This window comes from Magnolia sinica, chromosome 9 (assembly GCF_029962835.1).
Source record: "Magnolia sinica isolate HGM2019 chromosome 9, MsV1, whole genome shotgun sequence".
Lineage (NCBI taxonomy): Eukaryota > Viridiplantae > Streptophyta > Magnoliopsida > Magnoliales > Magnoliaceae > Magnolia > Magnolia sinica.
In genome coordinates, this window is record NC_080581.1 from 77,153,031 (window position 1) to 77,181,020 (window position 27,990).

Consider the following 27,990-nt stretch of genomic DNA (forward strand, 5'->3'; position numbering starts at 1 on the left):
AGCTTTAAAAGCTCTCTCGTCCTCTTGCCATTCTTTAGCAATCTAATTTCTCATTCTCTTGTCATTCTTTAGCAATTTACTTCTCTCTCTCCATCTTTCCACCACATCTCTGTGCGAACGACATCAAGAAGAGATTGGGTTGCGGCGTCAGGGGCCAATCCCATCCACCAACCACAGTGATAGAGGGAGTGGTGAATTACCTTCAATTGGAAGGTATTCTCGTATTCATTTACCCATCTTCTTTTTCTTCTTCTTCCATTTTTAATAAGGGATTGGAATTAACCATCTCCAATTGAGTCTTTTTTAATATTTAAAATTTTAGAAAATTTAAAATTTTTGAGGGATTGTCAATTTCGATCCCTAATAAGGATTTCTAGAATTGCATCCTTATTTGTGTGGCTGATTTTCATGTGATAATTTATAATTGTCTTATTATTATTGACAATGAGCATACAACGAATTCATATGGTGAGTCTCATCACCATGAGTCATGTTCCAAAGGTTCCATGGGCCTAAAGAAATTTCCAATGGTGGGTGTGACCTCTTTAGCTTTTCGATCTTCCTATTTTTAGGCTCGCTTTCTGAATTGAAATGGCATAGCTAATTGATGGGCCTCGAGGCTTTAGAAAAAGCTCGACTCATGTGGGACAAGGCCATCTCAGCCCCGCTTTTGGTTTCTTTCATTATCCTTCTCTAGAGCATAGATCTTCGCCGTTGATTCTCGTTTTAAATCAACAAGCCCCTGGTTCCTACCTTTGGTATATGTCTTGAGAAGTGTAATAGATAAAGACCATTCATCAGGTGGTCCACAGCTTGTACACACATTAAGCCGGCCCACTTATCATTGGCCACACGTGTACCAGTAAATGGGAGAGAAGGAAAAGCTGTCCAGTATCTTGAGTTTCAAAATACACGTGCGGACCATCATTAGATGGGCCATGGCATGTCCAGTATCTTGAGTTTCAGAATACACGTGTAGACCATCATTAGATGGGCCATGGCATGTTTGTTGTGACCTCCACCTGATATCATCCACACACATGGCACGTGTAAAGATTTCTCCTTTTCCTTTGTTTTCAAGCCAGGCAAAAAAAAGCGAGGCATGCTTGTGTAGTCCTTTTCTGTTTCAGAGAAATGCTGCAAAGCGCATGATATGTGGCCCACCTAAGCCAGGCTGACGTGGATTACTTTTTGGTTGATATGGAATGTGCAATCAGCCTTCTACTAATAGGCCCAACTGACCAAGTTTGATGGTGGGGTGGTTTGCCCTCTTTGAATAGACAGGCCATCTGCCATCAATGCAAAGAACCCACATGGGTATTTTGGTCCATTCCAAATGTGCTGATTGGCCCACCTAAGAAGCCCATCTAAGTAGAGATGTCTGAACTGGGGCGTTTCCACGGGAACAAAAAGAGCCGTGGCTTGGGTAGAACTGGAAAGGTTTCAACAACAGGCATTCCCTTCCCACTATTTTCTGATACGTGGCCCACTTGAGTTTTGAGTCTTTGTATTTGCATTTTTCCTTACTGAGGTCTATGTGACCTTATGAGTAGGTTGAATGGGCTAATCAATGTCATTGTGGCCTTACAAAATTTTTGATGGTGGGTGTCATTGTTGGGCTCATGTCTTTCTAACTGGGCATATTAATCTGGAAATTGATAATTTATAATTGTCTTGTTATTGTTGACTTTGGACCGTTTAATTTTTTCATAAATCTGAAATAGAAATATTGATTTTTGTTATGAGTTGTGTTCATTTACCAACTTTTATATAATTTCATGATAAACTATATCAAAACTTTTTTTTGTTATGAGTTATAGAAATGCACGAGAATTTAATGGCGCAAGTTGGCACAACCTCTATCCGTCGTTGGATTCCAGAAGTAGAAGAGGGGTTGAAACCAATAGTTGAAAAGACAACTTTCTCTTCAGTTGATGCGGCGTTTAACTTCTACAACCATTATGCAAAGAAGGCAGGCTTCAGTGTTCGTAGAGGATCAAATAAATACAATAAGAGTCAAGAAGAGATCTGGAAGATGTTTGTATGTTCGAAGGAAGGGACAACAGATAACAAGGTACAAATGAAGCATGGTGTAGTAAAGAGGCGACGGAGTATTACTCGAGAAAGTTGTAAAGCTCGCATGACAATTAAAAAAGAGGGCGGTGGACCAAACTATATAGTGAAAAAGTTTGTTGAGGAGCACAGTCATGAGTTAGCAACTCCTCGAAAGAAACATCTTCTTCGATCACATCGTGAGGTTTGTAATGCGCAGAAGAATTTGGAAAATACATTCACTCAAACAGGCATAGGCATTTCGCAAACTATGAATGTTTTAGCAATTGAATCAGGTGGTTACGAAAATATTGGATGCATTGAACAAGACATGAGAAATTATGAAAGAGATAAAAGAAAAGAAATCAAGGACCATGATGCTCAACTATTGTATGAACATTTTTCTGAAATGAAGGAATTGGATCCATCGTTCGCATATAATGTGAAGGTTGACGTGGAGGGCAGATTGACACATTGTTTTTGGGCTGACCCGATTTCACGTAAGGCTTATCATCACTTTGGTGATGTTATAGTATTTAACACCACGTACAATACAAACCACTATGAGTTAATATTTGCACCATTTACAGGGGTTAATCACCATGGGCAATCAATTATACTGGGTTGTGGTTTTATCCATAATGAGACCACTGAATCTTTTATTTGGTTGTTTGAGAAATGGTGTGAAGCAATGCCAGGGGACCCACCGAAAGCGATCATAACAGATCAAGATCCAGCGATGACAAAAGCCATTGCTATTGTATTTCCGAATGCTTTCCATCGTTATTGTATTTGGCATATTTTGCAGAAGGTCCCTGAAAAGTTAGGTCACATAGCTTTCAAAGATGAATTTAAAGTACCTTTTTATGATAGCATATGGAATTCTGAGAAGCCCGAAGATTTCGAAGTAAAATGGAACAAAGTTATTGAAGAAAATGAGTTGGATCATAATGATTGGCTTGCTTCTTTATTCAACATTCGTCACAAATGGGTACCAGCATATCTAAGACATGTTTTTTTTGCGGGTATATCTAGTAGCCAACGAAGTGAAAGCACGAATGCGTTTTTTCGTAAATATGTGTCGAAGAATAACTCGTTAATGGATTTTATAATTCGTTTTGATCGTGGAGTAGCACGACAGAGACACAATGAGTTAGTTGCCGATCATGAAACGATTAGTAGCAAGCCAAAGTTGAAAACTTTATTCGCTATGGAGAGAGAGCTTGGAGAGACTTATACTCGGTCTATTTTTTATAAATTTCAAGAAGAGTTGTATGAAAGCACTATTTATACTGCAATTCTTTTACAAAAGATGGAAGGCCTTTGCATTTACAATGTTGGAGTATGTGAAGGAACATCTCCCGAACGGCTAGTTGAATTCGAGATGGAATCTAAACAAGCAAAATGTAGTTGTTTGAAATTTGAATTTGAGGGCATACCATGTAGGCACATATTATGTATACTACGACAATCTCGGATACCCAATTTGCCAGACCACTATATTTTGAAAAGATGGACAAGGGATGCTAAACTAAATTTTGTTTACGAAGCGAGTAGTATGGAGTTAAATACAGAGAAACATGAATCGTATGCTCTTCGATATAGCAATTTGTTAGACATTTATAGAAATCTTGCCAAAGAAAGCGCTAATTTTAAAGAGACATATCATATGTGTAAAGAAGGGCTACAAGATATTCTCAAACGAGTTCAAGATCAGAAGTTGGTTGCTGGTGAGACATTTGTGCCTAAAAATAAGAAACAAATAAAGAAAATCACTAAAGTAATCATTAAAGACCCGGTGCGTGCTAAAACTAAAGGAAGTGGAAAAAGATTAATTTCTTAAAGGGAAAAGGTTGCGCGTAAGAAAGATAAAAGAAGATGCAATGGATGTGGGAAGTGGGGTCCTGGCCATGATAAACGTAATTGTCCAATATGGAAAAAATTGTAAGTGCTTAATTCGTTTTATTCATTTATATTTGATTGATTCTTTAATTTTGTTTGTTAAATTATTATATCCTTATTTATTCATTCTTTAAAATGATTTACTTACAGAATAAGATCTCCCGCATGCCAAGAACCATCAATGAATGAAGTTGATATGTGTGAAGAACCATCAGATGACGAGGTTGATATGCATGAAGAACCATCGGATGATGAGGTTGATATGCATGAAGAACCATCGGATGACGAGGTTGATATGCATGACGAAACATTAGATGATGAGGTGGAGACGTTAGGTCATGACACACCACTATCTTAATAATGTAATCAATAGCAATTTTTTAATTTACTCATTTACTTGGTAATTATGTAACTATGACTACAAAAACCATGCATATGAAACACAAGAGTAGTTGATGATTATTTGAATGAAAGAATAATAATTATTCATGATGTTGCAAGGCTTTGTCCCAAGCTTTTTAGTCTGTTAGCCCCTATAGGTAGTACTTGTCGCAGTTGAAATCTTATTGCAGGAAGATCTATATATAAGCTTGCATTAAAGCTCTCCGTGGATTACATATTTGCGTGATCCTTTCATCAATGCTTCCGTGACCTTATCATCAGGTTCGATAGCAAATGAATATTAGAGTGGCCCTCAAGAAACTTTTAATGATGGGTATTCAATTACCATTATTTCTTCCAATGGTGAGATTTGCTTACTTCCTATAGTGTGGTCCACCTAAGACTTAGATATGCTTAATTTTTTAGATCACTAATTAAAATGGACTGTAGAAACGAATGGAAGGCGTCAATATATGTCTTTTATCCGCACCGTCAATGGGGCCAAAAAAATTTTGGATTCTACGATCCCTTCATCTGCACCCATGTGAACGAATTAACATGTGTTGGGTTGGGATTACAACATCCCACATTAGAAAAGAACAGGCATCAGATTAGGTGCGCCCACGACCATACTTAAACAAGGTAAATGCCTGATTGTGGGGCCCACCTTAATATGTGAATTGTATATCGACACCGTCCAATCTGTTTTTCAGTTCATTCTAGGGCTTGATCTCAAAGTTGAATCAAATCCAAATATCAGGCTAACCATTCCATAGAAAACAATAGTGATTGAACTCTCACCATTAACAACTTCTAAGTCAACACTGTAATGTTTATTTGTCATCCAAGCCGTTGATATGTTAAAGTGGACCATAAAAAATAAAAATTATGTTGATTCAAAGCTTTTTTCACCCACATGAAGTTTTTAATGGCCAATCACCACAAACATTATCTGGAAAAAAAAAAAGGGAATTGCGTAAATATATAATACATAATCAATGTGAGTCCTACGGTTAGGATTGCACCATGTTCTGTGGGGCGGGCCTCACCTAATCCGCTCTGGGGAAGACAGCCTTTCGTGTCATGAAACATCAGTTCCTCTGTTAGACAGTTTGGCCACGTTACTAATGGAGGCGGATTGCATCTTACCCTCTCTGGGGCCCACTGTGATGTAAGTTTTTTATCCACACCGTTAATATTTTCTCTCAGAGCATTTTAAGGTATGAGATAAAAAATGGATTAGGTTCACAACTCTAGTGGACCACACCAAAGGAAGCTGCAATGATATGACACTCACCGTTGAAACATTTCTAAGGGACACCATGATGTTATTTTACTATATAACCTATTCATAAGGTCACGTAGACGTGGATGAAACGAAAACATAAATATATGCTTGATCTGAAACTTCTCCAAATCCTAAGAAGTTTTTAATTGTGAACGTTTAATCCCCAATTTGTGGTCCATTTAAGCCTTTTATGTGGCTATTTATTTTATATGTCATGGCTTAAATAATTTGAGAGAAAATCTCAACGGCATGGATAAAATTATTACATCACGGTGGGTCTTAGAGAGCCCTACCTGGATGGTAACGCAATCCTCGTCCCATTACCAATACTGGCAGATGAGCTTGCGGACGGGGATTCCAAAGGAACTTTCCGTCATGGTTAATTAGGTGGGGTCCACCGTAATGTTTAGGGAAGATCCACCATGTTCATCGGTTTTGAAAGATTAATTTAGACGATGGGCCAAAAAATGATATAAATCCAGAGCTTAAGTATGCCGTACGTTAGTAAAAAGTATGTATATAAATTCTTACCATTGAAACTTATTTGGGTCCACCATAATGTTTATATCCCATCTATACCGTTCATAATGTCATTCCTACTAAGATAAACTTAAATGTTAATTATTTGGCAGAACAAATCCTGTCATGGCCCTTATAATCTTTTAACGGTGGACGTCACTCTCTCCTCTGTTTTTTGTGGTGGGGTCCGGTCGAGCTTTGCATCTGATTCATTTTTTGCATCATGCCGTAATATGGTCTGTCCAAATGGATGGACGGTGTAGATACAAAGCACACATCACGGTGTGGCCCACAGAACTTGTAGACGTCACTTCATAAGGTTGGGCGTGCGTCCGAAAAAACAGCCGTGGCGAGTCTTCTCCACGGAGAGTCTCCTGCTGCACGGCTACTTCATCCCAGCCACCATTTTGCATCCAACGGCTCCTAACGGAGCTCGTACTTAAGCACCGTACGGCACGGTGCGCAGGAGACCGCGACTCTATATATATATATATATATATATATATATATATGACGGCCAACTTGTATGGCCGGGTTATGGAGGCGATTTTTGTAGTTGCCGCCATTTAAAGAAAGGAGCGCCGCCAATATTAATATCCGCCGGTTGGTACGCTTGAAAAGTAGATAAATAAATAAAAACTAACTGATTCCTCATTCTCTCTCCGCCCCCGCACGACTCCACATTATTCTTCTTGACAGTGCAAGAGCTCGAAGAGATCGATCTAACTTCTATCGAGATCGAGAGACAGAGTCATTGGGCATTTGGAAGGAAAGCTCCCGTGTGCCCCCCTCTCTCTCTCTCTTTGATGGCGATACCATGGCCGCCGACCTTCTTCAGCTTCACTCGCCCTCCCTTCACAGCCCCACCATCCGTACGATCTCATCTCCTTACCCGTCATCACCTTCCAACCATCTCAGCAACCGCCCTTTTCACTTCCCAACCTTCACTCCCAACAAATCCCATCCCTTCATCACCACTCCCACAAAACCCCACGACCGACGGCTGAAAATCACAGCCGCCCACTTCAACATCTCATTCCCACCGCTCATCTCTCCTTACGATCACTGGGGAATATGGACCTCGCTCTTCACAGCTGGTGCATTCGGCCTCTGGTACTACTTCCCACTCATCGATCCTGCCTTGATTCATTTCTCCTTTCTTCTTTTTATTTTGAGATTTTGATTCAAAGATGTTTGTTTTGAAATGGGATGGGAAGGCCGGAGAAGACGAAAGTGCGGAGCGCACTGAGAGGCGCCCTGGTCAGCACTCTGGTGGCGCTCGCCATGACCAACCTCAGCATCATTGCTAGTGAGGTCCCGGTGTATTATGTTGTCTTGGAGTATCTGCTGCCCGTTGCCGTTCATTTGCTGCTCTTCAGAGCAGATCTGCGTTGCATCCTACAGTCCATTGGGACGCTGCTTTTGGTCTTCTTGCTTGGATCAGGTAACTCTTATTAGTGAATAGTAGGGCTTTTGATAGTGCTTTACTTTGGAAATCTACCAAAATTGTATATGCCAGCGTGGCCCCACCATGAAGATCCCCTCGTGCAGACATTAGGTTGGTACACTTCTCAGGTGGGGCACACATGTACATCAATTTTGGTAATGAACTAAAGCCAAACAACAACAATAAAATGCAGCAGTTCACAGCTGAAAATAGAAAACTGATCTCTCCTACTTCTGGATTATGCATATTTGTCGTCCATTTGTAGAACCGACCTGATGATAGCAACTTTAGAACAGTTTGATTTAAGATGGATGGATGGGTTGAAGTTGGATCAAGTTGGTTGGGAGAAGCATTTTTGGTTTTGCTACTGCAGTTGCCGCTGTGATTGCCATCAGCTGCGATTCCTTGGGCCTCACGGAGTCACTTACCATCAAGGTATTCAAAATGATAACAGTGGCCGTAATGGCCACCACCGTTACCGTTATGATACGGACCGTTACGGCGGTTTTTTATTTTTTGAAAAAACTGTTATTGGACCGTTCGGAGGTCGTTAAGGCCCATTTTTCTGTAACGGCCGTTATGATCGTTTCAACCCCGTAACACGTAAAGGTTATGACCATTATCGTTATGTAACGGCCGTTACGTAACCGATTTTGAATACCTTGCTCTCCATCGCTTTCCCTGCTTCTCATGGAGAGCTTGATCGACCCTGTGAATAGGATCGAGAGGGCCTATATGGTCCTCGGCGACTATGGTGGCAACAACGCCCTGGTAACTCTTTGGGAAGCCCTTCCGTTCGTTGCCGTCGTCGGTGTACAGGTTTGTCTCTCAATCTGTTTCCATATACTTCAGCTTCATTTTTGTTGATTTATGTGGTTTATACTTTGATTTTATTTCACTTGATTGCAGAATTCTGGAAGATCATCGGTTTTGGAGAGCATTGTCGGGCGGGATTTTCTTCCTAGCGGATCTGGTTGGAGTTTTGAATTTTTTATTCTTTTGATTTTATTTTTTTATTTTTTGAATTTTTTCTACGGTGGATCTTGTGGTATTCGTGAAGGGATTGTCACATGTTGACCATTGGTTCTGTAGCTGCACAAGACGGACAAAGGACAGACGGAGCATGTTGAGTTTCTTCACTTACCAAAGAGGAGATTTTCAGGTTTCAGTAAATGTTGTTTTTCAATTGCTTCGTTAATTCAATGTTTGATTTTTGGGTCTCTTTTGCCCCGGCATCTCCCCTACATTGTCGCTGCTTCTTGATTTTATTTTCATCTTGAATTCTCTCAATTCTGACTCAACGAGCGCACACATACAACAACAAACATCTTCAAGTAGGCAGAGGGAATTGCAGACGCAAAATAATTACTCTCTACTGCCATTGATCCGGATCGTTTTTTATGAAATAAGGTATTTCCACCAAGCTCAAATAATTATTTAATAAGTAGGTTGATTAGATTGTTGAATGAATACATGGATAGGAAAAACTAACATTGAATCATGAGGGAATGGAAAACTACAGATTTCATCAGTTACTCTTCTCTACTTTCTAGTCCATGATTTGTTTTTTGAATATGCCGTCCATTTCGGCATGCTGAAGGATCATATATATATATATATATATATATATATATATATATATATATATATATATATATATATATGATGAATTCCTTCCCCTTTTCTCCACAATAAGGAAAATTAGAATTCTAAAAATCATTTTCATTTGAAAGTATTCAACTTGGATCTGTTCGTAAGAGCAAATTGGGTTAACTTTTGTACATTAGTATTCCCCTCATTCGGGGATCTTTTGTTGCAAACTTCTCTGGAAAGTAGAAATCTGCTATTGTTTCTAGCTCTTGATGCATTGATGATCTAAAAATCTATATATATATATATATATATATATATATATATATATATATATATATATATATATATATATATATATATATTTATGGGATGTGATTGTAGGATGTGCATTTCCAATATATTAACTGTAAGTTGCGGCTATCTTTGTCGTCTGTTAAAAAAAATTCAGTAAAATGATTCTTATTCAATGTATAGAATGTGATATTTCTAACAAATAACATTTGAGTCAAGAAATGTTGCATCTTTACAAATAAGTCTGTCTGTAAACATCTTAGGATAGAGAATGTTTAAAATTCACCCTACAACAAAAGCAAGGAATTTGTAACATTATGGTTAAGTTGGATTTCTGCCACAAATAATGATCCAGCTTCCGGTGATGGAAAACAATCTCAAACTTCAATTTTCTTTTTAATTTTTTCCCAAAAAATCCAATTAGATTATTGTTTCATGTACTTGAAGCATTACCAACATCCCGGGACCAACTTCTTAGCCGAAGCAAGAGCAGTGGTGGATGGCCTAATCTTGTGCCGGGATCAAGGTCTCACCAAAGTTGAAGTGGAGAGCGACTCATCTTCGGTGGTGGCCTTATTTTCCTTGAATGGTCAAGCTCCCTGGAACAACTATTACTGGAAGAAGCGGTTTGATTTAATTCGGAGTAATGCCGATGTGTCGCTTTCCCACATCCCGAGGGAAGTTAACAAAGTTGTGGACAGCCTGGCACACCTAGGCAGTTCCAATCAAACAGACAAGGTCTTTACATCTGTCTCTGAGCTTCCAACTGCATCTTGAGGAGAAATTGTCCTAGACAGGACAGGCCTGGGGACGATTAAGGAAACCTAACTGGGTTTCTTCGAGCCCAGGGCATGGGCAATTTTTTTTTTTTTTTTTTAGTTCTCCGGGCCTTGCATGCTATGTACAGATTGCCACTCCATATATATGAAATAGCATTTTTTTGAAAAAAAAACTTAAGCATTAGAAACAAAAAATGAATGAGAATGCATTATTAACATTATATTTGAGTATTGGTGCAACTCTTGTGACAGTGTGCTAGCAGTCTATAGTGCTAAATCCTTTGTTTTAAAAGTAGTCCATGGGGATCCATGTTTGCTGATGAGCACAGGACTTGCATGTCATCGTAATGCTGGTTGTGCATCGCCTTTATTCTGTTTTACAAAAGAGTTACCAATGGTGCACTTGATGTTTTTAGGATTTGGTCCACGAGGGAGAAGAAGTATCTTTTCCATCATAGTTATTGCTAAGTTTGTAATAAAAACTTTCTTTGTTTTGTAACAATTGATGATGAAGCTGCACAACAGTAGGTGTGTTGTCAGCTCTGCATATTTTACCTGTTCCCTGATCTGCATAGCCTTTGGTTTGCTCATTTAAAATGTGGTGCTATATTTTGGTTTCGTAGGTTAGTTTGAGAAAAGTGTTCACAATCAACAATTAATTTGATTTTGGGAGAAGAAAACACCCTTTTGAGTAATTCTTAACTGATTCGCCTGAAGCTGGTGCTTCCCTGATGCACCATAACCATTGCATGGTTACTACACACCACGCATCACGCATTTTCATAAAGATTAAGCTTTCCACTAAAGTTGAAATACCACTTTCTCACGTAAAGTAACCTGGAGCATTTCTAAAAAGTCTGAAAAACAACGAATCTCCTTTAAACTCTCCCAAAGTTTAGTATTCACCTAATTAGGATAAAACTCCCACATTCCTACATAAGGGTGTCGAAAGCAAACATTTACCATATTTGTATTTTTCTAAAATCAGTTTAAATATCATTTCCAAACACATGTTTGGGGAAATACAAAACAAGCAATCTTTACAAAAGTCCTGGAATATGGGTGTCCGATCGTTATGGCCTAACCGAAAAAGAACAAAATGTAAATCCAGAAAAAGGGACTCTGTAAGTCCTTGTAAGCATATGACAGGAGTAAAAGTATATTCTGTCAACTAAAATTTTGAATAAGACGATGTTTATGTTCTATATTTGTATGTGGACCAACACGGCAAATTTTTTTGATAACATACCATGAAACAAAACCGATCAACCAAACTGTAGTAGTAAAATATCAATTTTTCCTCCCTCGTATTTGTCTTTTTAATGCTTTTCTATTCCAGGAAACTTCGAAGAACATATTGGAAATTGGATATCCAAGAGATGACACTGGATATGAAAATTCACCTCAATCAGAGTCTATTGACCTCCCCCAATACAGGCGAGCAACACATGTGTTCGCAGCAACCATTACTCACCGACAGCTTTGATTCTGTTCACTCATCTTTACCTCCTGGCTTTGCCACACTACTGACAAGTTGTTCAACAGAAAATTTGAAAGGTATGATATGCAAACAAGGAGTGTTGTAGTCCTGGCATATTGCTGTGTAGATTTTCTTTTGTACATTGTTCAAAAAACTTGTGGCCTGACTGAAAGCTTGGCTGAGTTGACCTGTTCAAAATGCTGGCAAAACATTCCAAGTTGATGATTTGGAGTATTAGTAGTTTCAACCTAGCAAGTTTCTGGCTAGTTGAAACTAAAGTGAAACTTTCAGTTTCTTATGGGAATTGCCGGCATTTTGTTTGGTATCATCTTTTTGTTGATTCCATTAACTCTTTTACTGCTTCCAACACAAGGAAAACCCAATTGAAATTGGTGAACTTTTGGCTTGTATTATTGGTTTCTACTGGCTTGTAATGGAAAGGTCCCCTTCATGGTTACACTTGTAATCTGTTTTCTCTTTCTATACCAATTTCTTCTGACCGAGGTTTATGAATGTTGCAGAGGCATCCGAACCAATGGAAACAGATTTCATGTCCCAAATCATGGTATTGTTTTTTCTCTTGACCATTCAATTTCTTTGGTACAATGTTCTTGCTACTCCAATATATGTTTATTTATTTATTTTGTTCTTTTGGTAGCAGAGATACTTGTTGGATTCTTTTGATTAACTGGCTCAAAGTATTTGTTAGAGTCAGAACCTATATCGAGTAATTTGATTACGCACTGGATTGTAGAGATATATGGACCGCGAAGATGATAAGCCCAACAGTGCCATCTATGTTCAACAAGCTAATGCATGAAGTGGCTTGATGAGAGCTTTAACAGTTTGGTTGTCTCCATTTCGTTCGACAGTGTGGCCAATCTAGGAGTGGACCACATGAAGGGTTTTTATTTATTTTTATGTATTCATGACCATTTTCAACTTATTGTTGTAAATATTATATATTTTTATTGTAAAGGAATACAATTTTTGTTTAATATTCATTTTTAATTGTACCGTAACATTTTTTAGGTTTCAAATATTAAAAAACCACAAGAAATCAAAATATATATATATATATATATATATATATATATATATATATATATATATATATATATATATATATATATATATATATAAATTACTGGCTTTTGTCGTGGGTTTCATGGCTTTTAATGGCTCTTTTGAAGCCTTTGCCAGTACTTCTCAAACCTTTGTTATGCTTTGGAAGACGTTTATTGGCACTTGGACAAACTTTTACTGACGTTTTTAATGTTCCTAGGCGCTTTTTCAGTGATTACCGGTGGCCAGCAACGGTACTTCAGAAGACTCTTACCAGTGCTTGGACAGACTTTTGCCGGCGCTTTTTCAGCTTTCCCAGGCACTTTTTCAGTGATTACCAGTGGCCCGGAAAAAGGAGAATGGGCATCGGAAGAGTCTACTTGGTTACGATGGCCAGAAAAAGTGCCGGTAAATGATGATGAGCACTGGTAAAGTCTTTGCCAATGCACCCTTTTTTCAGCGCTTGTCTGAGTGCCGATAAAGCTTTTCCCAACGTTATTTTTGACCTTTACCGGCTATTTTGACCACCAATAAAAGTCATTTTTCTTGTAGTGAATTTAAAAATCAATTTCAAACCCCAAAGAAAAAATGCAAAGAAGGATTTAGAGGTAACGGCAAGATGCATCAGAAAAATTAGGGAAGAAAACCATAATGGTCCACTCATCCATTAGTGTTACTGTTGAACTGAGTGAACGGCCAGTGGTCCAACTCAATCTGTGTATGTCCTGCCTAGTGTTGGGTTATTCAAACTTTTTCTTCGAGTGATCCTAGTGGTATAGCCACTAGTTTTACAAGTATGATGTCTCAGTGATGTGACAGAGGTGCTTTTGTCATTTTAAGATATTAATGTGTAGCCCTGCCAAAGGCAAATGCATATATCCCGCACTCACACCAAAACATACAAGACTTCTGCCTATTACATGCAACGGGTAAAACACTTGTATTCTATCTTGTCCACCGAATTTCTTGTGTGACATGCGCTTGGTGCAAACAACCCCATAAACAACTCCTGTAGGCTAGGCTCTTAGTAATAATGTAAAATCATGCCTAAAATTTCTAAGTTAACAATGTGTGGTCGGCATGTGTTTTGGATCAAGATGACTATTGGATTATCTATTCATCCTAATTAGACTAATTTGATGAATGGATTGGATAGAATATACACGTCATTTAGGTCACACACATAACCTATGGTTGGCATCCCGTCTTGCATTATTTCTTGTGTTTAGGCCCAACTCAGTTGTGGATGGAGATGAATTTTGGTCTTATGCCCTAAAATTTCAGGCATACCTAATTTAGGACTGGATGTCAGGCACACAAAATAGTAGGCTTAGAGCTCAATTGTTGTTCAAGCTGTGCTGTAGGCCCACCTTAAAGGCATGCATGAAAATCATGCATAGCCATTCATCAAGTTGGCAACACTGTAGAAAACTATATATTATAAAAAAATTACTCAATAATACAAGCGTGTCCCACCTGATGATCTTTAGGTTGGGACCTACCTTTCTAGGGATGGGTGTGATATACATTGTCACTTTATCTATATAAATTCTTAAATGTAAGGGAGCAACCTACTGTTGGTGTGAAATTAGAGTTCCAAACTATGAGAAAAGCACGAACACCTTTTATTTTCTTATGTTCCCTTTGAAAAGTGCCCCTAATTTGCAAATGGTCTCGTTTGCTAAGCCCACGTGTCTGTGCAATAAGCTCATGTATGGCAACACATATTGCAACATGGGATATAAGTGTGAGATCCAATCCATCCATTAGGTTGGTCTAACCTTTTACATGTTTTCCTAAAATAAATCTGGTCCACTAAGCATGTGGCCCCTTAAAAGTAGATCAACCTGATTCTCGAGCTAGGGAATGAATATGGTGATACTTTTCTGATGGATGGATTGGATTTTGGCTTCATAGTTCCTTGCTGACATTATGGCATGTACATGAGCTTTGCTGCACATGCATATGGGCTTAGCAAAGCTCTCGAAAGTTGATGGATGTGAGATTGTAAATGGGATAGAAAAAGTATGATATGTAACCCACTATTAAATTTGGGTATATATTTGAGACATCAATCAACACTTCCTTTTCCCTTATGCTAGCTAACAGGTGTGTAGCGTTAAATATTTGGACACAAGCATCCAGAATGAAAAATAAGCTAAAGCTAAATAACTTCTCTCCGATATAGGATTCATTTTTATTTGTTTTTCCGTTTATTCTTCTTTACAAAAAGGTGGGAGCACACCACCTGTAATTTTATTGATATGGAAAACAACCATTTACAATCCTAAACAAAGACAAAAACAAAAACAAAAAAAAAAAAACAAAAAAACAAAAAATCCAAACAAAGGCAATGCTAAACCAAACAAAATCAGCCACCTCAAACCAACTGCGTACATACCTAAACATTTCTTGGAGAAGCTAGGAGCCATGAATAACCATAACTTAAATCCACTTATGGTCAACGCTTTAGAGCAAATATTTCAGTGGAAAAAAAAAAAAAAAAAATCAATGAAAGCATTGTATCTATTAATTTATTATATTCTTTCCTTTAACCATAACTTAAATCCACTTATGGTCAACGCTTTAGAGCAAATATTTCACTGGAAAAAAAAAATAAAAAAAATCAATGAAAGCATTGTATCTATTAATTTATTATATTCTTTCCTTCCCTTTGCCCATAATGTTAGAGTCCAGAAAAGAACTCCCGTTCCTACTCCATATCTGACTCCAAATCCTATCCACATGAATTTTCGGTCAACTCTGAATTTGCATCTTCAAAGGTTGGTTGGCATTATTGATGGTGGTGCAATGCATTTTCTCGATAGTGGATGTTCACATAATCCCGAATTTTTTTGGAATGATTCATTTATAAATGTAAAAACCTGTTTAATTTGTGATATGCTTCTCATAAGATGATTTTGTGAAAGGTTCAATACTCAGGGAATTTCATCAAGAGTTTTGGCAAAATATCGTAACGTATCGATATATTGCAATATTTTGTGCAATATAGGGGAATTTAATAACTCCCACTATATACTGTATTGGGAACATGTGATGTGAATAGTATAGGCCGATAGTATTGCTATTTAAATCACTGCTTGTAATAAAGATGGATTTGGTATCCTTCAAAAAAGAAGAAGAAGAAGAAGAAGAAGAAGAAGAAGGATTTTGGAGTTCTAATTGCTCCCTTATCAGTGAAAATGTTGTTTAATTGGGAACTAGATCTATTTCTCGAGGCCGCCTTTGTCAACTCGAAGGGAAGTGGTGGTAGAAGAACTGAAATGGAAAAAAGAAGATCCTTTCCCAAGCGTGTATTTTATGCATGGGTAGGGAAAAAGAGGACGCTCTGTGATAGCCAATAGGGTCTCTAAACCATGTGATTAGTTTATTTATTTCAAACTGGAAAGAAATCCTTTAACACAGAAGACATCCTTGATAACGTTGATTGGTCTTGAATCAAAGATGGAATTGAGAGTTTGAATTGTGCACTCTGTGAGTGCAATGTTGTTGTATTGGGAAGTAGATCGCCTTCCCAAGGTTACCTTTTAGACTCAATGGGTCGAAGTGGAAGAAGAACCAAACTAGGAATAGAATATTTCCCCAAGCATATCTCATATGCCTGAGTTGTACGAAAGAGATGGATACACTGTTTGATAGGGACTGTAAACTGTGCAACAAGTGTATTTATAACAAAGTGGGAAAGAACCTTTAACACAGACTGCGCAGCTTCTTTTCTCTCGTAATTGGTTTAGGCCACCAAATGCCTATCTCACCTCAATTAGGAAACTCATGCTGCACATTTATAGTTCTCAATCAAGGGTGTCTTGAGTGGAACCCGAGTCCAGTTGGCTTGTAAACTTTAATATCTTCAACTCTTCATAGAGGATCTATAATTAAAACCCTTATGGACATCCCTCTTTGTATGCATAACCTAGTGACATCCATTTCTTATCATCCACCAGTTAAGATTATATGATCTCATTTTGTGGCGTCAGACCCCTTGATCTTGATGGTTGCAACACAAAATCCATTGATCCGACGGCCTTGGGACTACCTTGCCCTAGATTGGACAGCTAGACTCCAACAAGGATCTTACATTGTACTTGGAACAGGGGATATCTTTCGCTTGAAGGCATGGGATTTGTAGTGATCATTTCATTGCTGATATTAATCGTATAATTTAGTGTTAGGGGAAAGTGTCTTTAAAGCCATGTAGTTTTAACTGGTACTTGACAACAGTAATGGTTCCAAGTCTTCAAGGTATGACTTCCACATACTCCTTGATTATTCTTATGTTTCTACTGGCTCTTGTATATCCACCATGACAGTTATGGGAATTCTGTTAGACAGACCGAAATATACCTTGTATAGCTAGCATACCTTATATAGTTGGTTTTCCATAGGTAGATGATTCTGATTTTATTTCTTTCCTTGTATAGATGCTGTAATCTCTATATATTCAATCCCTTTGGGTTGTCTCAAATACACAAAAGCTTTCAGCTCCTCTCGGTTTACATGGTATCAGAGATTCACTGATCCAAATCCGGCACCACCTATCAGATCCGACCACCCCTGCATCGGCCGGCCACTCCTGTTGCGTCGTCCGATCATCCCTCTGCTCATCCAGCGCCATCTGCTGCTCGCCCCGCGCCCCTGTTGCAGATCCGACTACCCTCTGCTCTTCCGACCGCCCCTGTTGCAGATTCGGCCACTCCTTGCTTGTCCGACCGCCTCCTGTTGCATATCCGACCACCCCCTGCGCGTCCGACCGTCCCCTGTTGAAGATCCGACCACCCCCTGCGCTTCCGACCGTCCCCTGTTGAAGATCAGACCACCCCCTGCCCGTCCGACTACCACTTCTCATCCATTCGCCCCTCTGCTCGTCCAGCGTCACCTCTGTGCTCGTCCAGCGTCGCCCGGTCACCTCTATTGCTCGTTCTCTTCAAGTTCCAGCAACCTCATCCAGATCTGTTGACAATCTGTTGCTGTTGCTGCTGCGTCGCCGGATCTACATTTTCCAGATCCAGAGGTCCTGTTGCTGTTCCTATTCCGCCAAGATCCAGATACTGCTACCCGTTGGGTGTCTCCTGCTGTACGGTACACCTAAAACATTCTTCTGCTGCAACTTTTTGCGTGCTTTATATTAATTCCGATCAATGGACAAGAACTCATCACGTACAGAGGCCCCAAGGTGTAGTTTTGATGGTACCAACTATTCACTATGGGCCATCCATTTTCAGAACTTCCTGAAGGGTCGTGGTTTGTGGGGACTAATTGATGGATCTGTTACTATTCCCACTTCCACGGATGCCGATAAATTGGCTGATTGGGAAATGAACAATGGACGGATTATTACCTGGATTCTCGATTCGGTCGATCGGTCCATTGCTGTTGGCCTTACACCTCATCGCACGGCTAAGGCAATGTGGGAGCATCTTCAGACAATTTATCAACAAAGTAATGCGGCCCGGTCATATCGTTTGGAACAGAATCTCGTTAACCTTACTCAGGGTGACGACAGTATTCAATCATTTTATTCTAAAATTGTCACAATTTGGACTGAGATGGCCTTAATGGATCCAATATTTCCTAATGACTTTAGGATTTTCCAAACTATGCGCGAGAGTGCGCAAGTTCGCCAATTTCTTATGAAACTACGTCCGAAATTCGAGCATTGTCGAGCTGTTCTCTTGAACCTTAGCCCTACTCCTTCATTGAATTCGGTTAGTAATGATCTATTGGCTGAGGAACAACGACTAAAAGTTCTATCACTTCCTTCCTCGACTCCGGGATCATCTGATATGGTGCTTGTTGTGTCCACCACTACACCAACATGTGGCTCCTCTCTTTTAACCTGTCGCGGCTGCAACAAGGTGGGTCATGTTGTCGCTCAATGCAAAGAATGGTGCGCTTATTGTCGACGAACTGGTCATGGTATTCAAGACTGCCGTACACGTGCATATGCATCTTCTTCCGTCCGTGGACGTGGTGGTCGTGGTCGTGCTCTTTCTGCTACTGCTGCCACTATTTCTTCCGAGCCGACTGTTACTGATTCTACATCTACTGTTTCTGCTGAAGGTCTTTCATCTCCGTTGACTCCTGCGATGCTCCAGCAAATCGTTCAGGCCCTTTCTGCGGCCGGTATGTCAGGTATATCCCCATCTTCTACATGGTTCTTCGATTCGGGTGCTTCCAATCATATGACCGGTGTTGTATCCCATCTTCGTGACATTCGTCCCTACACCGGCAATCAGGCTATTTCTACTGCGGATGGCACTAGACTACCTATTCAGTCTGTTGGATCATTGACTTTCTCTCCTTCTGCTCATCGCCAGTTCACCCTTCGTGATGTGTTTCATGTCCCTAACCTCTCCTCCAATTTAATTTCAGTTGGTCAACTCACATCAAATAACTGCTTAGTCATATTTCTTCCCAACTGTTGTTTTGTGCAGGATCTGGCGACGGGGAAGGTACTTGGGAGGGGTAGGCGGCATGGTCGTCTGTACGTGCTGGATTTTGATCCATCTGTCACTCCGGCTCGTTGTTTCTTTTCTCCTTCTTCATCAGATATTTCTTCGGCAAATAAATTGTGGAAACTATGGCACTTTCGCCTGGGTCATCCACATTCCGATCGGTTACTTCAGTTAATTTCGTCTGGCATGTTAGGAAATATTTCTCTTAATAAAAATGATTTGGATTATTCTTGTTCTTCCTGTTGTCTTTCAAAAAGTATGTTCCATTTTCCCTAAGTACTACAAAATCATCTTCTATGTTTGAACTTGTGCATACGGATGTCTGGGGTCCTTCACCAATTATGTCTCTCTCTGGGTTACGATACTATATTATATTCATTGATGATTTCACATGTTACACTTGGATTTACTTTCTGCAATCGAAGTCACAGGTTTTTTAAAAATTCAAGTTATTTCACTCTATGGTGGAGACTCAATTTCGGGTTTCAGTTCAAACTCTCCGCTCTGACTCAGGGGGGGAATATCTCTCAACTGATTTTCGTACATTTTTTTAAGGGCTTGGAATTATTCATCAAACCACCTGTTCTGATATTCCACAACAGAACGGGGTGGCTGAAAGAAAAAATCGTCATATTGTTGAAACTGCCAACACCCTGATGACAGTTATGAGTGTTCTTCGTTCTTTTTGGGCTGAAGCAATGTTACATTCCGTCTACTTGATTAACCGGATGCCAACCAAAGTTCTGAACAGTAAATCTCCTTACTCTGTTCTCACAGGCTTACCTCCTGCATATTCCACATTTCGTGTTTTTGGTTGTATCTGTTATGTTCACCTGGCTTCACGTGAACGTAACAAACTATCTCCAAAATCAGTCAAATGTATGTACTTGGGATTTGGGAAAACTCAGAAGGGTTTTCGATGTTATGATCCGGTTTCTCGTCGTGTTCGGATTTCACGACATGTTGTTTTTCTTGAGCACATTGCTTTTCATTCATCTCTTCCTCCTCCGCACACTCCAAACTCTCCTGGTCTAACTGCCTTTTCAGAAATTCCGTTTGCCTCAAGTACTCTCCCTCGTCTGTTGCAGGTTTACTCACGTTGACCACGTACAGATCCACCACATATTACTCAACCCGAACCTACTGTTCCCGTTGCTGATCCCGAACTTACCTCGATCCGTCGCTCCGGTCGTGAACATCGAGCACCTGATCGGTTGATATGTTCTGTCTGCCATGAATGCTACTCTGGATACCATTTCTATTCCTACTTCATACTCTCTGCATTATAAACACGATTAATCAGGCCATTAAGCGGTATCATGTGTGTAAATCTATGTAATAAATGGGTCTGATATGCAATATTTGACCCTCAACACTAATTGGTAGCAAATGGATTTATTCGGTCAAACTCAAGTCTGATGGATCATTGGATCGATACAAGGCTCGACTTGTCGCTCAGGGATACAAACAGGAATACGGAATTGATTATGATGAGACTTTCACTCCCGTGGCCAAGATGAAAACTGTTCGTACTCTTCTGGCTATATCTTCTGTTCGCTCATGGCCACTCGCTCAGATGGATGTGAAAAATGCCTTTCTTCATGGAGATCTTCAAGAAACCGTGCATTTAAAACCTCCTCATGACTCCTTAATCCCTGACAATAAGGTATGTCGCCTAAAGAAAGCCCTGTACGGCCTCAAACAGGCACCTCGGGCATGGTTCCAACGCTTTCACGATATTGTTACGGGTGCTGGCTTTACTCAAAGTGGTCATGACCCATCCTTATTTTTGCGCATCACTGCTCACGGAATTGTCATTGTTCTGGTCTATGTTGACGACCTCCTACTGACTGGTAGCGATACTGCTGGCATCTCGGCTTTAAAGGAAGTTCTACAATCCTCCTTCAAAATGAAAGACCTCGGCCATCTCACATACTTTCTTGGGCTTGAAATTTCACGTTCTAAACGTGGGATCCTGGTCAGCCAGCGTAAATATGCCAATGATCTTCTTACTTTGGCATTATTGACAGATCAGAAAACAGTTCAGACTCCCTTAGAACTTAACATTCATTATGGCCGCGACGATGGTGATCTACTTGCACAGCCTGACTTATACCGTCGTCTGGTTGAGAGTCTGGTTTACTTAACTATGACTCGCCCTGATATTGCCTATGCTGTCCAAGTCGTCAGTCAGTTTTTTTTTGCTCCTCGGACTCTTCATATGACTGCGGTGTTATGCATCATACGGTACCTACGTGGAACTCTAGATCGATCACTGTTCTTCTCCTCCACGGGGACTCTGGACCTTCGTGCTTATTTGGATGCTGATTGGGCTGGTTGCGCTCTCACACAAAGATCTACCACTGGCTACTGTGTTTTTCTCGACACTTCTCTCATCTCTTGGAAGTGTAAGAAGCAGGCCACTGTTCCAAATCAAGCACAGAAGCCAAGTATCGAGCGATGTCTGATGTGTGTAGTGAGCTTGTTTGGTTACGTGGACTTCTTTCCGACTTGGGCATTCCTGTGCAGAATCCTACCCCACTCCATGTTGATAATCTCAGTGCCATTCAGATTGCCTCTAACCCGGTTTTTCATGAACGGACGAAGCATATTGAAGTTGACTGTCACTTTATTCGTGAGAAATTTCAGTCTGGGCTTATTTCTCTACCACATGTTGCATCCCATGATCAGATTGCAAACATTTTCACCAAGTCCCTCACTTCTGCACGTCACTTATTTCTCGTTGGCAAACTATTACTTATCGATGACCCGCATTAGTTTGAGGGGGGATGTTAGACAGACCGAAATATACCTTGTATAGCTAGCATACCTTATATAGTTGGTTTTCCATAGGTAGATGATTCTGATTTTATTTCTTTCCTTGTATAGATGCTGTAATCTCTATATATTCAACCCCTTTGGGTTGTCTCAGATACACAAAAGCTTTCAGCTCCTCTCGGTTTACAAATTCATCAATTCAAATGTTGATACCATAACCTACGGATGCGTGAGATTTCCTAGTAGCTTAATTTAGCACTATTTGGATATGTGAATTAACTTATGAGCAGAATGTTTTGCTCAATGTTGTTTAAATCCTGCAGTTTTCTATTCGGATCCTATGATCTAATTGAAATCTCATTGAATATGATACAGGAGTCAAGTTAGAAAGCTTGAAATGGCGTATTGTTTCATGGTCATTAATGGTTTTAAAGTTACTTTTATCTTATAGATAGATTGAAGCATATTGAAATGTAATTGCGGTTAAAATATGTAACTGTCTTCTTTTCATGTCTGATTCATTTGGATGCCTATAGAGTCATTACCAGATAGATATGTTGTAGTCATCTATTAAGTGGCTAAACTTTTGATAGAACATCATAATTTGGTTATTTTGGCCATATCTTACTTTTCCCATTCCTTCCTTTCAGGCCAACGAAGAGAAGTCATGGTTGGCGGATGACAAAGTCTTGACTCATTTTGAATCACTCAAGTTTGAAAACACAGAAACAGTACGTCCTACTGATTGTTGATGACTTCTGTTATGCTAAATTTTGTTTTCTATTCAATTCCTTTTCTTTTGTTCTAACTCCGTCGGGTGTCCTTACTGTGATGCAATTTCAGGTTCATACTGACGTTGGCAAAGATGAGAAGGGTTTAGAAGATAGTGATATAGAGGGGGCTGAATTGCCTTTAGGGAAGATAATGAAACGTCTGAAATCTCAGAGAACGAAGAACAAGAAAGTAGTGAGAAAACATTCGACTGTTGAGGGAAATAATGCAGAAAATGATGTTGATATTTTGGGAACTTCAAGGAAAATAAAATTAGATAATCAGGAAAGAGCCACGAACTTGCAATATGGCAAGTTGGGCAATGGTCACGAGCACTTTATAACTAGAGAAACAGCTAATCAAAATGGCAAAAAGAAATCTTCTGAATCACGGAAAAAGAAAAAGAGAAAAACCAGTGATGTATTTTCTACACCAGTTCCAACATGCAAGAGATCACCTTTTGGTAAGGACACTCGTAGGCAGTCTCATCCGAGGAATTCTGTTAAGGGCCTTGGCAAAGCTTCAAGAGCAAGTTCAAATAGCATTGGAATTTTCTCCATGCAATCTCTTGAAATGGATGAAGAGCTCCAGGATTGGTCAGAAGTAAAATTATCCAAGGAGAAAAGCAAGGCAGAGCCCACAGAGTCGGACTTTTTGCTATCACTATCGCCAACAACTAAAACCTCGTCAAGACGTAAAAAGAAAGGCATTGTGCAACATTTGAATGGCATGGGTGATTCAGAAACTCTCGGCCATGAGCCAGAGGTGAGAGGTGTGCTTTTTCCTAAGATGACTTTTCAAACTGACAATTTGCTTCCCAAATTTTGCCATATCTGGGTTTTGTTGGTGTGAATAGCAATTTGCTTTGGACCCATGTGTGCAGGAGTCCTCTTTGCTGGTGGAAAATGATGAAAAGAACTCGGTTGGTAATTTCAAGAGCCCCATGGGTGCTAACAAAAAGCGTAAAAGACGAAGTATTGCCAAATTGGCAAAGGCAACTTCTTTAGTTTCTTGTCTTTATAATCAATTTGCAGTGGTTCTGTCCCATTTTGTCTCCATAATGAAGTAGAGGATCCTGGTAAAATTTGTAACCCCCCGCGCCCCCCCCCCCCTCCTCTTCTCCTTTTCCTTTTTATAATGATGACTCCCTATGGTTTCAACATAGTGTAATACAATATGCCTTTCCTGGCTCATTTTGGTTGTAGTTTAGTTTTTCCCTGCTGTTTTGTTTTTGGACTTAAGTGGTTGCCATTCACTAAAAAAAAGATCATTCCACAATGTTATTCTTTGGTTTTCTGTGTAGTGTTCAACAAAGAGATCTGAAAAACATGACTTGGAATTGGTTGGTGCAGAGTTAAAGTTTGGTGGCCAATAGATAAACAGTAAGTGTTTTGTTTGACATTATGATTTTGTGGAACTTACAACATATAAGCATTTCCTTTAAAAAGAAAAAAAGATACGTAGTGCGCGCTGGCTGTAACGTACAATAGTTGTCAGTATTGGAGAACCTTGGGTAACAACATTTAATCAATCACATCTTTATGTGTTGGTTGGAGATGTCTTTCTTTTCCACCTTTTATTCTTGGACAAAATTCTGTTACTAGTTAAAGATTACTGCTCTCAATTCCCAAGACAGAAACTGCGCTACTGCCAAATCATGGTTGAAGTAATAGTAGGACCTTGTTACCACTTCAATCATGTTGGGCCAGAAAAGGCTGTAAAGCAGAAGATTGCTCAGTGTGAGGCCGTCTTCCTTGTTGCCTAAACCGAGGGCGTTAAATATGCTTGGGTGGCCTTGTAAAGCATAATTTGGGGGCACACTCGAACATGCCTGAATCATTATAGTCTTGAACTCCTGGTTCTTTTAGTTGGGATGACTCGATTTTTTATTTTTTATTTTTTATAATTTTTTTTTGTTTTTTTGTGTGTGTGTGTGTAGGTATAGCGCAACTTCATGGCTTCATAGCATGGAAGTAAATTTTTTTGAGATAACAGGAAGCTGAGTTGTTAGGATGGACTTGTTTAACACCGTATTTATTGTAAACTCTACTATTCTTACCTGCAGGTTTTATGAAGGTGTTGTGCAATCTTATAACCCAGGAAAGAAGAAACATGTGGTAAACTATGAGAGTTGTGTACTTCTCTTAATTATCCCTTGTCCAAACTGTCCCCTTTCTTGCAGACTTACTTGCTGAATGATATTTGCTTCAAAGATACTATATGACGATGGAGATGTGGAAGTTCTCCAGTTAGATAAGGAGCAGTGGGAGGTTATTAGTGAAGGTTCCAAGCCTAGCAAGGTATTGATCTATCTATTATAGAGCAATCTTTTCTTCTTTGGCTAAATTGCAATTTTTCAGCACGGAATATAATGTGTTCAACCTTTTTCCAGCGACTTAAATCATCGAATGTTTCCCCCATCCAAAGGAATGTAAGTATCACTGTCAAACGCTTTTCTTTCCATTATTCAGTTTTGTGTCATTTTAGTTAATTAAAATACAGTTTGGGCAGTATATGGTTGATATGATGCACAGATTAGGAGTTTTGAACCACAACATTATAGAAACTGATATGAGGGTCCTGAATGGATCTGCTGCGTGGGATGCTTTGCCGATTTTAAACTCGTCCGAAAAGCTTCTACCTTTCTTCTGGTTCAAACTAATTTGCCTGCTCTTACTTCCTAGGAGTTCATACTCGCAACATTTTGGAAATGCTGCTTCACTGCTCCTGCACCCAAATCCACCACTGCTTTCTCTTCCACTTTATGCAACTAACTGGTGTCATTGTAGTGGGCAGAATGATGTGATTTCATACCCTGACCGACCTATGTGAATATTTTGGTTTTTGAGCAATGAGATGACTACTGGCGATGGTAGGATTATGAATCTTACACTCCTCGCAGATGCCAATTGACTGGTGTGTGCTTATTCTGGGTTGTTCATCTGCTGGGACCCATGGTCCCCATGTATGTGTCATGGCCCAATGGCTAGGTCAGAGTGCTCATCTGGTAGGCCAACGGATTAAATAATTGACACGTACGATCATTATCTGGCATATGTGTGGCACACCTACTGGCCAGGTGAGCCATTTTATCTGTTCACACCAGTTGCAAGGTGGGGGTCCACCTGATGAATGGCCTGATGTACAGGTGGCAAATTGGCATATGTTGGGGACTAGGAATAAAAAATCCAGTCTCACAAGTAGCCGTACCAGGCAGGGTATTTGGTTTCGAGAATGCAATTTCCATTATACATCTTGTACATTGTTGTTGCTACAGGTCAGACAAGGAGGAAAAAAGTAGGACATATGGTGCCTCAAGACGAAATAAGAATCCTTATAAGAAGTATGGAATTCGTATGTTGTGGGTATTTACCTATCTTTCTTGCTAAGTGAATTCTGAAAATTTGTGACATGCTTTCACCTTCTAGATTCAGGAGGAAAACAACTATAAAGAAAAATGTAAAGAATAGCCATAGAATGTCAGAAAGCAACATTGGTGCTAATGCTAGCGATTACACTGAAGGAAGAGCTGCCCCTGAATTATCAGATTCTCACCCCGACACTAGTCCTGAAGTCAATGAAGTTAATTCAGGTAAAACTATTGCCACTTTCAAAATCAATGGTTTGTCTCTTCTTCACCTAAGGAAATGCAAAATGCCCACAAGATGATAGTTTCATCCATTGGCTTACTGTTACCTGTAGTTGCCGCCAAATTCAATACATGCACTGCTGCCCTTACCCTTGCAACCTCACTGAGTGCCATCTGTTCTGTGTTGTGGCTATGATGTTTGTTACATGCTCTTCACAACCTCACAGAGAAATGAGAATAGTACTCTGCTGTAATCAGTGTAGCTGATAAATTTTCTTAAAACATCGATTTAGCTACCTCTTAAAAAATTAATGAGTGGCACTTGACACAACATTTTGTGGAAGGATTTAATTATGGTCTTAAGATACGTACTAGTCAGGTCATGGGTGTACGTGTACCTTGGATGAGTCAACTCGAACTAGGTGAGATCCAACCCAGTTTGACACCTCGAGTGATCCCCCCATTCATCCTTGAGTGATTCGTGACTTCGACTGAGGACTGAATGAGTTGATCTGAATCAATGAGTCTTTTAACCATGGTAGAGATCTTCTCTATTCTTTTGGTTTCTCATGTCCTGCTTTTTTCTTATTAGATGATTTTGCAAAAGAACAAGCATCTCCTTCAGCAGCCGCGAAGGAGGAGGAACGAGAGGCCCCAGCAGACCTAGAAGAATCAGACAGAGAAGAGAAACTGGATTCTTCTGACAGAGGAGCTGCAGGAGATTCGGATGATGAACCTCTTGTAATCTCTCTTTGCCTTCTCATCTTTGGAGTAGATTGCTTAGCATCTTACTAGTTATTCTCCATCATTTTGTTATGTTTCTTCCAATGCAGAGTATGTGGAAGGTACCAGGAGCAAAAGTAGCCTAGAGCTTGGAGACTGGCCTTCTCTTTGAAAACTCAAATGTTGGATTTGGCTTTGTTGCCATTGTCCCAACCATGGTCTGTCGATCTGAGTTGCTGAAGGAAGATGGATGTTTTGGTACCTACAATAGATGTTGCTAATAAACTATAGTAACACAAATGCCACGATAAAGGCCATGTATATGTAATTTCCATGGTTATTGTATGTAGCATGTGTTTGTAGCCGTCTTGTGTAGAGTAGTTTGACCACTCATCTTGTATAGGTCATAGCCAAAAAATTACACATCCAACAATCCTAACCATCTGATTTGTTCCTTCAAATGGGCTGTTGAAAGGAATCATCTTGTGTGCGACTTCCGACTGTTCAATTGGTATGCTTACCCCTTGGATGTTGCTTCCCCTGGATTTTTTGACTTTGTCTGTCAATAGTAGGTCCATTGATCCAACTGTTAACATCATTTAATCAATTTGGGTTTCGGTTGTGGTCCATCCAAGAAGCAGTTAATTAATTGAATGGTCTGAATCAGGTGCATTGGCTAGACTAGTGAGTATTGAATTTCCAGGTATAGTTCATTCATTATCAGTTGCATTTTTCTTATATTCGAGAGGACACCTTTATTTGTGTTGTGTGACAATTGTCGCTTTCTGAAGTGAGCCTGGTGTGAAAGGATCGTCTCTACCTTTTGGCGTCACAGTACAACTTCGGCCTAAAATTT

The 27,990-nt window shown here is 39.6% G+C and overlaps 2 protein-coding genes and 1 pseudogene across 5 annotated transcripts; 2 read left to right on the forward strand and 1 right to left on the reverse strand.

Moving 5' to 3' along the window:
* Nucleotides 1-27,990, reverse strand: part of LOC131255176 (uncharacterized) — a 164,432-nt pseudogene that overhangs the window by 87,522 nt on the left and 48,920 nt on the right.
* Nucleotides 6,795-27,679, forward strand: LOC131255748 (sister chromatid cohesion protein PDS5 homolog A-like). The gene is made up of 11 exons (XM_058256554.1): nt 6,795-7,255; nt 7,360-7,586; nt 22,702-22,782; nt 22,895-23,587; nt 23,706-24,204; nt 24,888-24,939; nt 25,036-25,122; nt 26,100-26,165; nt 26,251-26,414; nt 27,004-27,152; nt 27,245-27,679. The coding sequence occupies exons 2-5, from the start codon at nt 7,470-7,472 to the stop codon at nt 23,889-23,891; spliced, it is 1,077 nt and encodes a 358-aa protein (XP_058112537.1). The 5' UTR covers nt 6,795-7,255; nt 7,360-7,469; the 3' UTR covers nt 23,892-24,204; nt 24,888-24,939; nt 25,036-25,122; nt 26,100-26,165; nt 26,251-26,414; nt 27,004-27,152; nt 27,245-27,679.
* LOC131255750 (uncharacterized) lies at nt 7,912-12,746 on the forward strand. Of its 4 annotated transcripts, XR_009176368.1 has the most exons (7): nt 7,912-8,024; nt 8,286-8,408; nt 8,499-8,562; nt 8,682-8,751; nt 11,592-11,809; nt 12,254-12,297; nt 12,394-12,746. XR_009176368.1 is itself a non-coding variant. In XM_058256557.1 (3 exons), exons 1-3 carry the CDS (start codon nt 11,575-11,577, stop codon nt 12,418-12,420), a joined length of 309 nt encoding a protein of 102 aa, XP_058112540.1. In that variant the 5' UTR covers nt 10,534-11,574; the 3' UTR covers nt 12,421-12,746. The 4 variants fall into 4 exon arrangements, 2 of the variants coding, with proteins under 2 accessions (XP_058112540.1, XP_058112541.1); XR_009176369.1 differs by lacking the exons at nt 7,912-8,024; nt 8,286-8,408; nt 8,499-8,562; nt 8,682-8,751 and adding an exon at nt 8,764-8,999; XM_058256557.1 differs by lacking the exons at nt 7,912-8,024; nt 8,286-8,408; nt 8,499-8,562; nt 8,682-8,751 and having other exon boundaries at nt 10,534-11,809; nt 12,391-12,746.

What these genes read in the sequence shown, in the direction of transcription:
- LOC131255748 (XM_058256554.1), top strand. Translation starts at nt 7,470, where the DNA reads ATGTTGTCTTGGAGTATCTGCTGCCCGTTGCCGTTCATTTGCTGCTCT. An exon ending in GGTCTTCTTGCTTGGATCAG is followed by an intron (nt 7,587 to 22,701) that starts GTAACTCTTATT and finishes CCTTCCTTTCAG; the next exon opens with GCCAACGAAGAGAAGTCATG. An exon ending in AGTTTGAAAACACAGAAACA is followed by an intron (nt 22,783 to 22,894) that starts GTACGTCCTACT and finishes ATGCAATTTCAG; the next exon opens with GTTCATACTGACGTTGGCAA.
- LOC131255750 (XM_058256557.1), top strand. Translation starts at nt 11,575, where the DNA reads ATGCTTTTCTATTCCAGGAAACTTCGAAGAACATATTGGAAATTGGAT. An exon ending in TTCAACAGAAAATTTGAAAG is followed by an intron (nt 11,810 to 12,253) that starts GTATGATATGCA and finishes TGAATGTTGCAG; the next exon opens with AGGCATCCGAACCAATGGAA. An exon ending in ATTTCATGTCCCAAATCATG is followed by an intron (nt 12,298 to 12,390) that starts GTATTGTTTTTT and finishes TTCTTTTGGTAG; the next exon opens with CAGAGATACTTGTTGGATTC.